Source organism: Panthera uncia (genome assembly GCF_023721935.1).
Source record: "Panthera uncia isolate 11264 chromosome D3 unlocalized genomic scaffold, Puncia_PCG_1.0 HiC_scaffold_8, whole genome shotgun sequence".
NCBI classification, from domain to species: Eukaryota; Metazoa; Chordata; class Mammalia; order Carnivora; family Felidae; genus Panthera; species Panthera uncia.
The window spans coordinates 65581228-65599156 of NW_026057586.1; the positions used below are offsets into that span (position 1 = coordinate 65581228).

A 17929-nucleotide genomic window follows, 5' to 3' on the forward strand; every position below is an offset into this window, starting at 1 on the left:
GCGCGCGCGGGGGGGGGGCTGCCCCGGGGCGGCCCCCCCACGTCGGGGCGCGGCGGGCGGCGGCGGCGGGAGCGCGTCCCGTCCGGGTCCCGAGGAGTCGCCGCCGCCGCCGCCGCCGCCGCCGCCGCTCGCCAACATGGCGGACCTGGAGGCCGTGCTGGCCGATGTCAGCTACCTGATGGCGATGGAGAAGAGCAAGGCGACCCCGGCCGCCCGCGCCAGCAAGAAGATCGTGCTGCCCGAGCCCAGGTACCGGCCGCCCGGGTCCGCGCCGCCCCCCGCGCCGCCGCCCTCGGCGGCCGCCAGCGACCCCCTGCGTCCGGGAGGGTCGGGCGCTCGGCCGCTGCTGTTCTCCTTACCCCACCCTCAGCCTCACCGTTCCCGTCTCTGAAATGGGCATCAGAGGGCTGCTGGGAGGGGGGGTCCCCGGGAGAGAGCGCCCCAAAGTGCCCAGCGTGGCGCCCGCGCGCAGGAGCGCCCCGGCAACGGGCTGCCGGGAGGTGGTTGTGACTTGCCTGGACCAGCTCCAGCCCTGTCGCCCCCTCGTGTCCCATCTCTGTGGTCCTCAGCGCTCCTCTGCCATGGCTCCCTCCTGCCCCAAGCCTGCCCTTCCAGCCCCATCCCTCTCCCTTCTGTCCCATCTCTGTCACCCGTCCATCCCCATCCTCATGGGCCCCTTCTGCCCCTAGCCTGTGGCTCCCCCGTGCTGCATCCTGGTCGTTCCTTCTCTGGTTCCTGCTGCCCCGGTTGCCAACTGCGTCCTCTCCTCAGCTCCCTGTGTGCTCCTTAGCTGGGGAGTGCAGGCTTCTTGCCTTTGTCCCAGGTACTTAAGTGCAGTTTTCAGTGCTTTCTCCCCTTGGGGTCCAGTCTATTCCGCTTCCTATCCTCCTATCTTTTCCTCTTTCGTGCCCCCTGGGCAGTGATGAGTGGCTTGTGACCCACACAGTTTTCTTTTTGGTGCCAAGCCTATCGCCCAAGCAGCTTTCCTCAACTTGCAGATCCACTGGTGGTACTTTATTAAAAGGTTGAAATGGGATTCACTTTACACGCACATGGAAAGGTTGATTCCAGACAGGAATTTGTTGTTTAAATTACCAAAGAAGGGCCCGATTGAATTGGCCAGGGGTTTTAGTGAGGGCCCTACCAAGTTCTAATTTTATCTCGAAAATGGTTTCTTATCAATGGAACCAGTTAAAGACTTTACTGGTTCGTGTCATTAGCACTACCCCAGAAAAGATCGTTCATCAGATTGATAGAGTTTCAAATAGTGTATCAAAAGATTAGGGTTCGATTCCCCCCCCCCCCCTTAGCTTCTTTTCTGATTAACACCATCATGAGTTGTATAGTGAATGTGCTAAGTAGCTCTTGGTAGAATTGATGATAAAGAGAGGCATCTTCTTTGTGGTGAATTTGAAACCAGGCAGTTTGGTAAAATACTAGAAACTCAACCAAAACTATTCTCCACTGGCCAGCATCAGTGTTTCAAGCATTACACACCGAAGCTTGCTTAAATTGTTATCTTGACGTAAGAAAACAATCCTTTTAATGCGAAGTGATCACCAGATAATTTTTCCAAGTCCGTTCATGAGCCTGAGCCCTATGACAGAGAAAATTATCAGTCCGTTTGAGCTACTTGTTGTGAAAAGACCAACTGTGTAAATGAATATGTGGTAGATATTTTTGGCTCGCTTGCCCTTTTCATTAGCCTATGCACCCCCTTGGTTTTGCAGGGTGTGCTCTTTGCCAAGTAGGGAAAAGCAGGGGGGAGCATAGACCTTTTGGAGTACTGTGAAATTAACACTCCTCTTCTGGAGTCTAACATACCCGTTGCTCATTGAAAATCAGTGCTGTTTAAATTTTTTTGGCAAATGGGAAGCTAAGTAAAACAAGAACCCCCAAACCAAGCCTGGATTTCATTTTTTAAAAAACTGCATTTTTATAAATATGGTATACAGTGCTTAATTCCTTTTTCTTTTGCCTTTTCTACTTTTCCTGAAGGGCAGGGAATCCTAAATATGTAGAGTCTCTAAACATAAAATTGACGAATCTTAGTTCATGGGTAGTTTTGGGGGGGGGGGGCAAAATATAATATTAAAATTAGGAACTTCTGCTCGTGTGTGTGTGTGTGTGTGTGTGTGTGTGTGTGTGTGTGTCTTGTTTTGAACTTAATATGACTTCTGCTTTTTTAGTGTCCTTCTCGAGAACATACTTACATGTTTTGGGTATTCACTTCCTTGTATGAATGCCTTTGTTTTCGGTGGTGTTCTTTGGTAACACTTTCTTTTAAGGCAGAACTGGGAGGTGGTGAGTGTATTTCTCATGACATTTCAAGTAAAACATCGTGCAGATTTTTATCTACCACTGGATGGCAGGTAGTGGTGGCTACCTGCTGGACTTTGGGGTAGGGGTGGGAGGCTGCGGGGTTTCTCCATCTGGTAAGGAAGTTAATTTTCATTTTATTTTTTATTTATTTTTAATTTTTTTTAATGTTTATTTATTTTTGAGACAGAGAGAGACAGAGCATGAATGAGGGAGGGTCAGAGAGAGAGGGAGACACAGAATCTGAAGCAGGCTCCAGTCTCTGAGCTGTCAGCACAGAGCCTGATGCGGGGCTCGAACTCACGGACTGTGAGATCATGACCTGAGCCGAAGTTGGCCGCTTAACCGACTGAGCCACCCAGGCGCCCCTAATTTTCATTTTAAAATGCCTCAGCACAATGGTTCAAAAGACTAGTATGATCTCACTCTGTCGGTAAAGGACGGTGGTCAAATGTTTTCTGATAAGAGTTTCTATTTCAGTTTCATTGTGGCATGAACTGTGTGATCACCAGTCTTTGGTGTTCTTGAAAAAGATGTTTAGATTCGTCTTTTCAGTGTCTCCATGACGAGTATAACACTTGCCATGGGTCTGTCACCAGTGACCTTTTATTTCCAGCCGATTATTTGAAATCACTGTAGTATTTTCTGTGTGCTTCCTCGTTTCAGTTGCTTTGCTGCTTCCGCAGCTTTAACCAGAAAAGCTACAGGACTGCATCATATGTAACTAGTTTAAATGAAAGGTTGGGTCTGCGGTCCCCTGCCTACTACAGGAGAGTCTCAGAAGATGGACCGTCCTGCCCCCTGGGGAGATCTCGCTTCTCTGAGATAGTGAGAGGCAACTGTTTTGTTATGTTGACACGTTATTTAATTAACGAACCCATGAGTGTAAATCCCGGAATAGCTGACTATTCGTTCAGATTACATAGCTGCTTCAGTTTACTGAAACATTTGTTGAGTTAATGTAGCTGATGATGGGATCTGTTGGGAAGACTGAACTGTGACCCACGAGCCCACTGTGCAGGCCCAGACAGAAACTCGAGCATTACACCATGTTAGAGAAGAAGTACCTTTATTTGATAGGGTCTAATTCATAAGCTAAGACTTACAGAAGGGTCAGCGTCTTAAAGCCCTGGATCATCAAGACAACTTTACTTTAGGCTCATTACTCTTTTTAACCTTTTCCAAACAGAGTGAAGTCCCATTGGCTTGGTTGGGTAACATGAGCTTGACCCTTTCCCTGCATCCCATGTCCATTTAGGAGACATTGACAGTATTGGATCATTAATTGCAAAGCTTGTCCTTTTATTTTATTTTTATTATTATTTATTTATTATTTATTTTTTTAAAGCTTTTTTTTTTAAATGTTTGTTTCTGAGAGAGACACAGAGACAGAGAGCACGAGCAGGGGGAGGGGCAGAGAGACAGGCAGACATAAGATCCAAAGCAGGCTCCAGGCTCTGAGCTGTCAGCACAGAGCCTGATGTGGGGCTTGATGTGATGCCCTGAGCTGAAGTTGGATGCTTAACCAACTGAGGCACCCAGACGCCTCAATTCACTGATTATTAAAAAAAATTTTTATGTTATATTTATTTTTTTAGAGAGCATGCAAGCAGAGGAAGGGCAGAGAAGAGAGTGGGGGACAGAGGATCTGAAGTGGGCTCCACGCTGACATCAGTGAGCCCGATGTGGGGCTTGAACTCACAAACTGTGATATCGTGACTTAAGCCCAAGTCGGACGCTTAACCGACTGAGCCACCCAGGCACCCCAGCAAAGCTTGTCCTTTTAAGGTATTCCTACAATATGATAGGAAGTTCTGAAAAATAACATTTGCAAGATTCTTTGTAACTTTCCTAGATCATTTAGAATATCCTTCAGGACATCTGTGACACCCTTTATTACATGACTTCAGTAGGGGGTTGTAGAGGCTGGGTCTCCAAGCCAGGCATGGAGAGACTATGATGAGCCTGACCACAGCCCCATCTTTCAAGGGGCTTTTTTTTTTTAGTCTAGTGGGAAATTCACAGTTGAACCAAGAAAGATGTTTATAAAGTGCAGTTTCTTGAAGATTCTATTTAACCACAGACAAGTAGCAATTTGGATGGCTTTTTTATTCTGCAATCATCGAACGCATTATGTTTGCTGAGCGTTTTACAATAATTGGTTAGTTATTCCCTCCGAAGACCTATCCGGCCAGAGTATACATAGTAATGTGGTAATGCTGCGTCTTCCTGTTTGTAACCGGATCAGATGGGATCCATGTTGAGAAGTAGCTCAGTTTTCTTCTTCTGTGGGAATGGAGTTTCTTCAGTGATTTCCCCGACTCCAGTCTGTGAGCCGTTGGGGGTAGGGGATTCCTCTGTTTTGGTTGTAGGGGATTCTGTGCCCGTGCACACCCCTCCCCAACTCGGAACTGAAGAGTCAATGTTGAAAGAATGAACGGCCTTCAGGGAAAGAGTGCTCTGTATCGCCGATAGGAGTCTTTCTATGTATAGAACGGTGGCGGTGTTCTTGCCTCTTTTCCACTAAGGTGCACATTCGAAATGTAATTTGTTCTGACCTTTCGGTTTTTATTCCTTTCTTGGGCAGAGGCAATTTGTGCCAGTGACTTGGTGATTCAAGAGCTGTGCGTGGTTGTCAGTTCTTAGAAATAGATGTTCCAGTGCAATCAATTTGGGACCTAGAAGCTGCCCCAAATCTGGCATTGTGAAATGTTTTGAACGGAGAGCCCAGTAGATCTCTTTGGGTTCAGACAATCCCGGTTTTTACACGCAATGTGTTCTTAGAGACAGCGTCTCAAAAGTGCTTTTCAGTATGCTGAACTTGGCTTTGCCAAACATGTGTTTGGACAAGACAGGAACTGTTGGCTAAGGCTTGAAGCAGGGACGTGTAGGTCTTTATCTGACAGTGGGCGGCAAAGCACAGTAAGAAATGCAGAGTGGGGGAGAACAGGATGCTTGGGGTCTCCGTAGCCCTGAGGAGGGAAAGAGAAGGTTTATTACTTCCACGAGCTAGCAACGTAACAACTACCATTTATTGAGATTTCCCTTCTCCCGGGCACTTTGCATCCATGAGTGCATTTGTTCCCTGTGACAGTGCAGCCTGGTGAGTGACGTAGCCTCATCCGGACAGTTAGGGACCTCTGCCCCGGGTGACAGCTGAAGCGTAGTCCAGAATGGGGTCCTTTCCTCCTTGCTCTGCCATTGTGCCAGCACGAATAAGGAACACCCTCACCCCTTCTGCAGTTTTTCCTTTGGGGAAAAATCACTTTGCGGGCCATGTCTATCGGCTGCTGGTGCAGCGTTTGCAAAGTCAGGACCGTCCTCAGAGACTGATAGAGAACAGCTCTTCCTCTGGGATGTGGCAAAGCGGTAATTATCACTAAGTGGATAAGCAGTTTTTTCCTTATTTCCCATGAGGAGCTCGAGGGTTAAATTCCCGTTCTGTTCAACGCAAGAAGTGCAATCTTGCAACCTTGCCGCCAAGAAATCTGTGTAATAGACCCCCTCTCCCCTCCTCTCCCCAACCCGGTACCCAAACAGGATTTCTGTGTGGGTTATTATTCGGAAAAGAGAGCGGCCCCCGTCCCCCGCGCCCGCCGAATTGTTCCATTCTAGAGAAAAGGGAAAAGGGACACAACAATATTTTTGGCTTTCTTCGCGATAAAAATCACTTTCTCCCGCAAACAGTTTTCCTTTGCTGGTGAACCATGTGTCCGAGGAATGCTGATAGTTTGATGAAGATGTGTATGCGTGGTGGTCTTCTCTGTCCTTGTCCTCCTTTGGACTTTGGCAGTGGGGCAATGGAGACCTTGGAGGGGCGACTTCCACTTGAGTGTTGTGAACTCATTTGCATATTTAGAAACTTGCACACTAATGAGGCCCTGACCTGCTTCTGCTTCTCCTGGTTCCCGAGTCTTTGTTCTTTATTTTTGTCATCGATCAGCACTCCCACCCCCTGGGCCATTCGTGATTGCCCTGTAGGTCTACAATAAACTGTGGGGTGGCGGGGGGGGGGGGGGGGGGGGAGAAGTAATACCTTGGCTCCCCATACCCTGTAAATGTTTCTTCTAATTTTGGAAGTCTTCTCCTGGGTCATCTATGCTTCAGCCTCAGCGCGGAGCATCTGCAGGCCGTAGAACTTTCTATGTGGGGCATGACAGAGAGGACAGTTCGTTGACTCTGTCATTGGTGTTTTGTGACAGTCAGCCTCCACATAGACCTGTACTCTTGCTGGCTGCCGTTTCCTTCTTCCAGGGTCTCAGGAGTCTAGGAAAAGGTGATGATATGAAAGTACCTAGGCCCAATTTTCATCCCTAGTGAACTTGTAGGTCAGCTGTTTCATTTCTGGGCTCATTTTCCTGTGCCCTCCTTATCATCTGCCACACTATGATACAGTTCTAGATCAGGAACCAGGAAATATGGACCAGATTCCATTGGCAACTTGCCACAGGCCCTTGATAAGTCACTTAAATTCACTGTATTTAGTTTTTCCTAGCTGTATAATATGATATCTATTCATTTGTGATCATAAAAATTCCCCCTCCCCCCCCCCCCCCAATCTCTGGGCATATTCTATATAAAATATATATATATATTTTAATGTTTTATTATTTTTGAGAGAAAGAGAGAGAGCATGAGCAGGGGAAGGTCAGAGAGAGAGGGAGACACAGAACCCAAAGCAGGCTCCAGGCTCTGAGCCATCAGCACAGAGCCCGACGTGGGGCTTGAACTCATGAACCGCGAGATCATGACCTGAGCCCAAGTCGGACGCTTAACCGACTGAGCCAGCCAGGTGCCCCAATATATATGTATATATTTTTAAAATTTAGTCATTTATTTTGAGAGAGAGAGAAAGAGGTCGAGGGAGGGGCAGAGAGAGAGAGAGAGAGGTCGAGGGAGGGGCAGAGAGAGAGAGAGAGAGGGAGAGAGATAATCCCAGGCAGGCTTCGCGCTGTGCTGTCAGCATGGAGACCAACGCGGGGCTCCATCCCACGAACCATGAGATCGTGACCTGAGCCGAAACCAAGAGTTGGACGCTCAACCGACTGAGCCACCAGCCACCCCATACAGTGTATTTGTAAACAAGAGAGGACATTAATTTCACACAGTCACAACTCAGAAAAAGATAGGACGAAATATTAAAAGGTGATTTTTCTTTAATTTATACCATGGGTGGTCGTTGTAGGGATTAGATGCAGCACAAAATGTAACACCTTAAGAAAGTACCAAATAGTAGCCGATAAAAGGCAGCATTGCATGGAGCCCCTGTGCCCTGTGCCCTGCAGAAGCAGGTTGGGAGACAGGATTTCTGAAAAGTTGATATGTTGACCCAGGCAGCAAAGAGCAGATGTTGACCTTTAGACACATAAGTAAGTGAATTTCCCAGATTTCTTCTAGCCTTGGTGGCACTATGTGTCTAGAACCTTGCATACATGCTACCTCACTCAGTTCTTTTTAATTTTTTTTAATGTTTATTTATTTTTGAGAGAGACAAAGAGCACGAGCAGGGAGGGCCAGAGAGAGGAGACACAGAATCGGAAGCAGGCTCCAGGCTCCGAGCTGTCAGCACAGAGCCCGACGTGGGGCTCGAACTCAGGAACCGTGAGATCATGACCTGAGCCGAAGTCAGACGCTTAACTGAGTGAGCCACCCAGGCGCCCTTCACTCGGTTCTTTTTCTTTCTTTTCTTCCTCGCCACCTTTACCCTCCCTCTTTTTTTTCTTTCCATCCATCCTCCCACCTACCCATCCATCCTTCATCTGTTCTATCCTCCCACCCATCCATCCATGTTTCCATGTTTCCTTCCTTCCTTCCATCCATCCATCCATCCATCCATCCATCCATTCTTTCTTCTTTTCATCCTCCTTCTTTTCATCCATCCACCCATCCATCCATCCATCCATCCATCAGGCTCTGGGCTATGTTGGCTTCAATACATAAGAGTTCATGAGCATTGCTATTCTTAAATACAGATAACTAAACAATTAGGAGAATTAGCTCATCCTTTAGAGGCCTTTGCTTCAGTAAAATGAACCAAAATCACAGCCTAAAAGCAGCTGGCTTCAGTGTATTGAGCATAAGGTGATTCATTTCAGTATTCCTTAGACATTAACAGATTGCATGTTAATAACATAGCATTGTAGTATCTCATGTTTGAAAAGATCTTGGAGGGCATCCAATTTAGTCATGCATTGGATGGGTGACTTCCCTGTCTGACGTCCAGGCAGGGTCATCTCCGAGGAACATCTTTGGAAGCTCTGTGATGTTGGAAAGCTCTCTTGCAATTAATTCTGTGCACTGATGTTTTGCTGTCCTTTCATGGTTGTACAAACAAGTTTAGTCCCTGAAAAAGTGACAGATTTTCCGATATCTGAAGGCAGCTACCCTATCCCACAGTGGCTTTCACAGGAAGCTGTCCCCAGTCCTTTTAGTCACTCCCCAAATCAAGCTGAAGTCTGCACGCTGCTCTCTGTAATCTGTGCCCATCAGTCTGAATGTGACCTGGCTGGGTCAGAATATTAAGGTTTAAGAAGACTGAAAAGATACCTGTAGAATTCCTCTGCTTAATTCAGTGGTGGCAAAACCAGTGAAAAATCTTATTCCAAGTGTGTGGTTGAACCTCTCTGAAGTTCCGTTATGGGGAGAAAATTTTTGGTTCCTCTGATGATTTGAGATTCATCACACCAGCTTGATTAGGGGATTAACATTTCCATTAGTCAGAATTTAGAAGCTACGATGGGTACCAGGTGTCTTTTTGACATTGTCTGCCACTTGCTGAGTGCTAACTTCTAGGCCCTGTGTACATTCTGAGAAAATTGTGGGCTAAAATATTTTTAGGAAGAAAACGAGCTTTAATTATGCCAAAAAAAGCCTTTTTCTGAGGATTTTAGGGCTAATGTTTCATATATTCAAAAACTTACACCTACAGTTCCATTAGGAGTCTTCTGGGGAAGGCAGCAAGCATATCTTCATTTTCAGCAATAGAACTTGACTGGGGAACGAGCTCTTGGTATTTGTGCTTTTGTAATTAAGTCAGTCCATTGTTCTTTATTCTCGATCTAGAAAGATCACTCTGGTTATATTTTCAGGGTACTCTCAATTTTCTCTGTCTGCATTGCTTTTGATGAGGGTTTAAGTTAAAAATGAACTAGAAGTTACATGGGAAGGCATTTACACAGCTGTTAAATACCGCAGACTCTCATTTTGCAACGTGAATGTTTAAAGCTGAGATGACATTTTCAGATGTGTCTTCTTTTCAACATACGAGGCTTTTGCTACTTGGTTAGGGGTGGGGGTGGTAAGGGAGGTGTCTGTATTCCATTTAGAAACAACTAACCCTAACCGGTAAGGTCAAGGGATTTTAATATTCATCTTTAATGGGCCATTCTTTTTTCAACTACGTTTACTATTTCTTTTCTTATAGTATAATGACACGCTAATTAAGCAGTGGCTCTTGGAATCACAGTAAGTATAGAGTAGAGTGTAAAAGTTTGTGCTATCCTCTCTGTTCCATTTAGGACCTGCTTCCTTCCGTTTGGTCTCCACTGGCAGTAGAGGAAGGCTTATTATTTATGCAAAATGTCGCAACTAGAATTGGCCTAGAAGGGGGAGGTGTTTTCTTCACCTTAGCAGTTCTGGGCAGATTCTGTGCTGTCAGAGCAGAGCCCGATGCGGGGCTTGAACTCACAAACCGTGAGATCCTGACCTGAGCTGTGATCAAGGGTCAGCCGCTTCACCGACTGAGCCACCCAGGCGCCCCTGCACGTTAGCAGTTTCTAAACCTTGGGCGAGAGGGGATACTTAGGTTCATGACCTACCCCCCTGCCCCCAAAGAAGTGTGACGGTTTTTGTGGTCCGGGGTTTCTTAGGGTTTAATCATTTGATTGGTTTTTTATTCCACAAGGAAAACCAGCCAGTTTTTCTGTGTTTCTGTTGTTCAAATAACGTGCCCTGTTTAGTGGGGAACTGGTGTTCAAATTATTCTAAAAAAAAAAGTCAAGTTATGCTATAAGAAAAGCTTATTTTTTCTGACTGTTTCATACCGGGAAAGCTTAATGAGGTAGATGGTGGAAACTCACCCTCCTTCATGTGAGATTAGAGTTTTAGGGTAAGTGTCCTGGCTTATGATTAATCATCTCCTGACCATCCAGGGATCTAGGGTAGGGTTGATGATGGCGGATTGCCACTATATAGTCAACACGAATCTCCCGGGAGCCCAGATGCTGGAGGGCTGTGTGACCAGAGCATTCTGTCCTGTGTGTCGCCCTTGTAGAGGGGAAGTGACCCTCCGAAGGTAGCAGAGCCACCACAGGCTATAGCCCGATGGGTCGGAAGGGTCTAGCCTCAGGTTCGTCAGTTCTAGGAGCTGGGACCTAGTCATTTCTCCATGGGATGGCTTTACGCTGGATGTGACGTGCATGAATTCCCCAGCAGTGATGGCATCTGGGTGTCCTTCCGTGTTGCCGTGTTTCCTGTTCTCACTGGGGGGCAGACCTCCTCTGGGTTGGATAACACAGTTACAGCTAGTGCCTGCCAGCCAGCCCAGGAAACTTTGGCATTTCTCTGCCCTTTGTGTGAGGTATTGATTTAAAGTTTTTACTCTCAGAGGGCAAGCTTGCTTCTTTATTTTCAGATTCTTGGAAACGGCTCTCCATCATCTCCATTTTAGAAGGAGGCAATTCAGGTCCAGAGAGAAACTAATTGCTTGAGATCACATTGATAGCCAAGGGCTCAAAGCTCTGTGCATTTTAATAGACACCTACAGACTATCTTTTGCCATATGAATCATCTAAGCAAAGAAAATTCCTAGATGTGGGTAGAGGAGGGGTGTCAATTTCAGCTATTACCAACACAGTTTGAAAATGGATTGTCCTCACCGTAAGGGTTATCAGCTACAGGGATCTGATAAGGGGCTTACATATCATTTCACTGGTGATGTTGATTGAATAATAAATATGTGAATAATTCCTTAAAAGATAAGATGTCATGAATGTCATGTTCGGTAATAGGATTAGTTGTCATTAATGATGACCGTGTTACAAATTGAGAAAAGCTACACGTCAGTATTTTTGATCTTAATGTTTTCTTACCCCAAGCATCTTTTTGTAATCTCACATGTGCCCTTATCTTTAAAAAGCAAAAACTGAAATTCTCTCTCTCCGTCAGCAGGTACATGGATACCCTTGGCTCGAGCACACTTGTCCGTTTACTCTAGATACATAAAGGATTTTTCGCATTAAACTTGTTAGCAGTACATTCTACATTGTGATGGAAAACTAATGAAACAGGTTGCACATTTAACCTTCACACAGAAAGGCTGTGGGCATCATACTGGGACAGAGTTGTGTTTGTCAGGAACACATTAGTGAGTCCCTTTACAACTTGCCCTCTGCTCCTGCTGAGACATGTTCGGCTTGTCCTTGGTAGTAGTGAAGAGATGCTTCTCGGTGCTCTGAATTGCTGCCTGATACATCGTAAAACCGCTGTTTACCCAACCCTGTGTTCGTAATCACAAGCGCCAGCGCAGTGGGTATGCTGACCTGTGCTTCTTTGGGGTCGTGGGATAGACCCCTGGAAGTAAGAGAGGGGCATTCTCAGTTTCGCGAGACGATGCCAAATTGTCCTGTATGTTTTAAGGATAAATAGGGCTGCATTCAGAAGTGTTAATGTTATTGTTCGTTTAAAATCATTTCATATAGACTATCTAAGTACAGCTGGGTAATAAGAACTGAGATTTTATTAAAAAAAATTTTTTTGACGTTTTTATTTACTATTGAGAGACAGAGAGACACAGAGCGTGAGCAGGGGAGGGGTAGAGAGAGAGGGAGATACAGAATCTGAAGCAGGCTCCAGGCTCCGAGCTGTCAGCACAGAGCCCGATGCGGGGCTCAAACTCACCAACTGTGAGATCACGATCTGAGCCGAAGTTGGAGGCTTAACCAACTGAGCCACCCCAATGCCCCTAGAACTGAGATTTTAAATGTAAATGAAGAGATACAGGAGTGTGAGACAAGAGCTAAGTAAAAACCCTATAAGGTTAAATTCGAATTGGAAAGTCATTTTATTTTTTTTGTTCTTTGAAACAGTTTCTTTTATGTTTATTTATTCTGAGAGAGAGAAGGCATGAGGGGGAAGGACAGAGAGAGAGGGAGAGACAGAGAATCCGTGCTGTCAGTGTGGAGCCCGACTCAGGACTTGATCTCACCAACTGTGGGATCATGACCTGAGCTGAAACCAAGAGTTGGATGTTTAACCAGCCAAGCCACCCAGGTGCCCCAGAAAGTCATTTTAAATTCATGGTTTTGTCTTGTCTCTTTTCTTTTCTTTTCTTTTCTTTTCTTTTCTTTTCTTTTCTTTTTCCTTTCCTTTCCTTTCCTTTTCTTTCCTTTTCTTTCCTTTTTTGGTCTTACCACATATGTGTATGTCTTAACCCCAGTCATGGAAAAGCCCAAGAAACAACTGCTGTCCCATCCTTGTAGGTACCCAGCGCAAACATACCTGCCCTGAGGGGTGGGCAGGGTCTCGGCAAGAATAACCCAGAACTTCTGGTATCTGTTGTATCAGAAAAAGGAGCCATCCGAGGGGTGGGGTGGGCACGATATCTAACAAATGCAGAGGCCGGAAGAAGGGGTCCCCACTGGCTATCAAAGGAATATGGCTGCGGTTGATTAAAATATTCTGAATATATTCCAGCCCTTGGCGCTGGGCAGAACACTAGCCCCTTCCCCCACCAAATGTCCATGACCTAATCCTCAGAACCTGCGACTATGTGAACATTACTTGGCAAGAAGATTGCAGATGTAATTCAGGCAGCTGATGTTGCAGACTTTAAGATAAAGAGATTATTATCCTGAGTTATCTGGCTGGGCCCAGAACAATAGCGAGGAAGGGAGGCAGGTCAGAGTCAGAGTGAGGTAGCTTGAGAAGGAATATCTGACATTTGCTGGCTTTGATGATAGAATGGGGTCATGGGCCAAGGAACATGGCGGCTTCTAGAAGCCTGCAAAGATAAGGAGACGGGTGCTCCCATAGAGCCTCCACTAGGAACAAAACTCTGCTGGCATTTTGATCTTAGCTTAGTGGGACCCATTCCAGACTTCTGACCTACAGATCTATAAGATAATACTTTTCTGTGGTTTGGAGCTACCAAGTTTGAGGTAATTTGTTATATTAGCGGTAGGAAGCTAATATATCTATGATATCCAAAAGGGAGATCCCCAAACAAAACAGATAAAAACAAGACACCTATTGGTCACTGGCTGTCAAAATACGGTACCAACTCTGTCCCTGAAAAGAGGCAGTCAAAAAGGTGAAGCATTTAGCGCTTTTCTTGCCTTTCCTGTAAGCTACAGAGGGTGATCACAATTTTTACTTGATGGGACATAATTCTTCCTTAAGAAGATTTACAGAATGGGAATGCAAGCTGGTGCAGCCACTCTGGAAAACAGTATGGAGGTTCCTCAAAAAGTTAAAAACAGAACTACCCTACAACCCAGCAATGGCACTACCAGGCGTTTATCCAAGGGATACAGGTGTGCTGTTTTGAAGGGACACATGCACTCCCATGTTTATAGCAGCACTATCAACAATAGCCAAAGTATGGAAAGAACCCAAATGTCCATCGATGGATGAATGGATAAAGAAGATGTGGTATATATGTATATATATACATATATATATACACACAACGGCGTATTACTCGTCAATCAAAAAGAATGAAATCTTGCCATTTGCAACTATGTGGATGGAACTAGAAGGTATTATGCTAAGTGAAATTAGTCAGTCAGAGAAAGACAAATATCATATGACTTCACTCATATGAGGACTTTAAGAGACAAAACAGATGAACAAAAATAATATAAAACCAGGGAGGGGGACAAAACATAAGAGACTCTTAAATATGGAGAACAAACTGAGGGTTGCTGGAGGGGTTGGGGGAGGGGATGAGCTAAATGGGTCAGGGGCACTAAGGAATCTACTCCTGAAATCATTGTTGCCCTAGATGCTAACTAATTTGGATGTAAACTTAAAAAAAAAAATTAAAATAATAAAAAATAAAAACTCATTGATCGGTTAAAAAAAAAGAAAAAAGAAGATTTACAGCAAGTGAACGTGGCAAGGATGATGGAATTGGGAGAGTCACCATCTTGCAACTCTTAATGGAAGTGTTGAGGTAGGCAAAGGTCATCAGAGCATGAACCCGCTAAATGCGGTGTCGTGGGGAATTTGAAAAGGAGAAATCCGATGATCACCAGCTCAGTTGTTAAGTAATTTTCACATCACTAAGAAGAAATAACTGTACCTCCTTGGGGGGGGGGAGCAATTTGACATACAAAGACCATCTCGTGAGTATTCCTGCCCCTGGAGGTTGAACTCGAATATCATCCGGTCTTCAGAGGGAAACTTTCAGCGTCTAGGAAATACAGAGCTAGAGGAGCAGGTCGAATGATCTTAGAGGAAGCAAACAGATAGTCCGGAATAGGAGCTAGCCTCTATACAGCTTGTCTTGGTGCCCTCAGTAAGTCACTGGTTGCGAATATAAAAAGCAGATGTCGGGGAGAAGAAAGAGCTCTTGGTTAAAGCAGATTGGAGAGAGACAGTGGTCTAATGAGTGCGCGATCCTGATTATATTAGATCCTGGCTCAAAAGACGACCCTAAGAGAACGATGGACATTTATGGACATCATGGACAGGGGAACTAGGTAGTAGATGTGCAGGAGTTATTATTATTTCTGGGGGGAGGGGGCATTCAGGGGAGGGGCAGTATTGTTTCTATAGGGAAGGGGGTGGGAGTAATAATAGATTGTGTTTACGTAAGGAAAATGTCCCTAATTTTTAGATTGCAAACTGAGGGAGTAAGGGTAGAATGACACGCAGTCGGAGATTCCAAGCCTTAAGATGCTTTAAAGCTTGGAGGAGAAGTTGGGGCGAGGATAAAAGTAGCAGACGAAAACCTTGGTAGCTACTCCGGAGGCGTGGGAGGACGGTTACCGGGGCTCACTCTACTATGCTCTTCTGCATGTTTGAACATTTTCATTATGATCTTTCAAAACAACAGAGTAGATGGCTAGGCCTGAGGATCGCAGTTAGACGCTTGCAGGGCTGATGGAAACTTCGGTTGGCCCGATGTCACGGGTAGGAGCAGTGGTGACTTAGGACCGAAACTCCCATGATGGCATATGCAAGATGTGCTGCGTCTCCAGTAAGTTAGTCTGCGGGAGGGTGGCTTGCTTTTTGGAAACCACGGTAGGGCGGCTCAAAAAGAAACCCCGTGACACCGATCGCAAAGATGTGGGCAGAGGTTTAGTCAACTCACTCGTAGCCAGAGTCCTGACCAATCCCAAGTGGTGTGGACAGATTTACAACCTGTTGACCTGCAGACTTCTCGGGGAACGATGAAGGGGGAGCAGAAGCCATAAAGAAGGATTTCCAAGAGGCAAAGCAGGGTAAGAAATGAAACTTGAGAAAACTATGTCCATTTACCCCCTGAACACAAAAGACTTCCCTGAACTTTGTGAATATCATTCAAATCATAGCTCTGATGTTTAAATTTAGCAGGAAAAAAAAAATAACCCTTTCTATTTAAGATGATCTACCCTGTAAGCATCTTTCCAAAGCCTAATGAAACTCTACGATCCAGTCTCTGTTACTGAAATGACTTGAACAGCTTTCTGTTTTGTTTTTTTTTTAATGTTTATTTATGTCTGAGACAGAGACAGAGCATGAGTGGGGGAGGGGCAGAGAGAGAGAGAGAGGGAGACACAGAATCAGAAGCAGGCTCCAGGCTCCGAGCCATCAGCCCAGAGCCCGATGCGGGGCTCAAACTCACGGACCGCGAGATCGTGACCTGAGCTGAAGTCAGATGCTTAACCGACTGAGCCACCCAGGCGCCCCGAGAGAGAGAGAATCTTAAGCAGGCTGTGTGCTCAGTGCAGAGCCTGACACGGGGCTTGATCCCAAGATCCTGGGATCATGACCTGAGCTGAAATCAAGAGTTAGATGCTTAATGAGCTCAATGAACTCAATGAGCTCAGTGAGCCACTATGGCACCTCTCCAAGAGCTGATTTTTTTTAAATGTTTTATTTTATATTTCAGACAGAGAGAGAGAGAGAGAGAGAGAGAGCGCGCATGAGCAGGAGAGGGGCAGAAAGACAGAGACAGAATCTGAAGCAGGCTCCAGACGCTGAGCTGTCAGCACAGAGCCTGACGTGGGGCTCGAACTCATGGACCACGAGATCGTGACCTGAGCCAAAGTCGGTCGCCCAACCGACTGAGCCACCCAGGCGCTCCTACAGCTTTCTGTTTTTAAGTCATTTGAATATTAATTTGTCAAAACATTTCAAAATAATTACTTTAAAATTGATCTTTTCTAATGTGTTGCTCTAAACCTGACCTCACTAACTACCGTAATTACCGACAAGACCTGTATGTGAGAAACACAAAACTTTATTTAAAGGCCAAGAAAGCCTGGATAAATGGAGTGCCACAGGATCTTTGCAGATAGGAAGACTCAGTTTGGGAAGATGTCAGTTCTCTTCAAAAGAATCGGAATCCAAGGCAATCCCAGTCAAAACCCAAACGAGAATTTCAAAGGACTTGAAAGGTGATTCACGTTCATCTAGAAGAGAAGAATGGACAAAAATAACCAATGACATTTTGAAAAAAATGAAACAGTGGGGATCTGCTCTGTCTAAAAGAAAACATTGCTATAGCAGTTACAACTGTGGTTGTGGTGCAGATATAGACACACATCCAGGGCACAACAAGCCTTGTGTGTATGTGTATGTGTGTATATACATAATGTATACACACACACATATTCAAAAAAATTTTTTTAAGTTTATTCATTTTTCAGAGAGACGGAGAGACAGAATGTGAGCAGGGGAGGAGCAGAGAGAGAGGGAGACACAGAATCCGAAGCAGGCTCCAGGCTCTGAACTGTCAGCTGAGAGCCTGACACGGGGCTCGAACTCAGGAATCATGAGATCATGATCTGAGCCGACTGAGCCACCCAGGCGCCCCTACGAGCACACGTATTATATGTGAGTTTGGTTTATGAATAAAGGTGACATTTTGAGTCTGGTGGGGAAAGGCTGGTGTGTGATCTGGCAAAGTTACAATCCCTCCACATTGTATGAAAAAAGAAATTCCAGAGTGTTCAATGAGATCATCACAAAACTATTATAATAAAACAGAAAACTATGAGAGAATGTATTTCCATTACTCTGGAGTATGACAAAGGGTTCTCGTAAGCAAACTGCCCCGCCCCCCAGCCTGTAAAGGAGATCAGCGGCTGTGATCATGCGGACTTCTTGTGGGACAGTGGGTATCTTATACCAAATTGAGAGTCAAGTCAAAGAAAATTTACCTTGGCTGATTTTCTGTGGAGCCTATTTTAGTGTGTGAATCTGTTTGCCCAGACAGTGACCGGTTTATGATGCCTCAGGGAGGAGTGGGGGACAGTAGGTCACGGTGGCGTTTGGGGGACGAGGAAGTACAGTGACTTATGTCCAATGAGTCAGCATTCTTACCGGTGGTAGAAACAAAATGTCATCTGTCAGTCCATGGAAAGGAAGTGTTTGCTTTAAAAAAGCCACGAAAGGGTGCCTG

The 17929-nt window shown here is 45.5% G+C and overlaps 1 protein-coding gene across 1 annotated transcript in view; it reads left to right on the forward strand.

Moving 5' to 3' along the window:
• Positions 1–36: 36 nt before the first annotated feature.
• The window catches only part of GRK3 (G protein-coupled receptor kinase 3), a 131443-nt gene continuing 113550 nt past the window's right edge, over positions 37–17929 (forward strand). The window contains exon 1 of the mRNA XM_049620628.1: positions 37–249. Within this exon, the coding sequence (XP_049476585.1) occupies positions 137–249 (113 nt within the window). The 5' untranslated portion in view covers positions 37–136. The remainder of the gene's footprint in view (positions 250–17929) is intronic.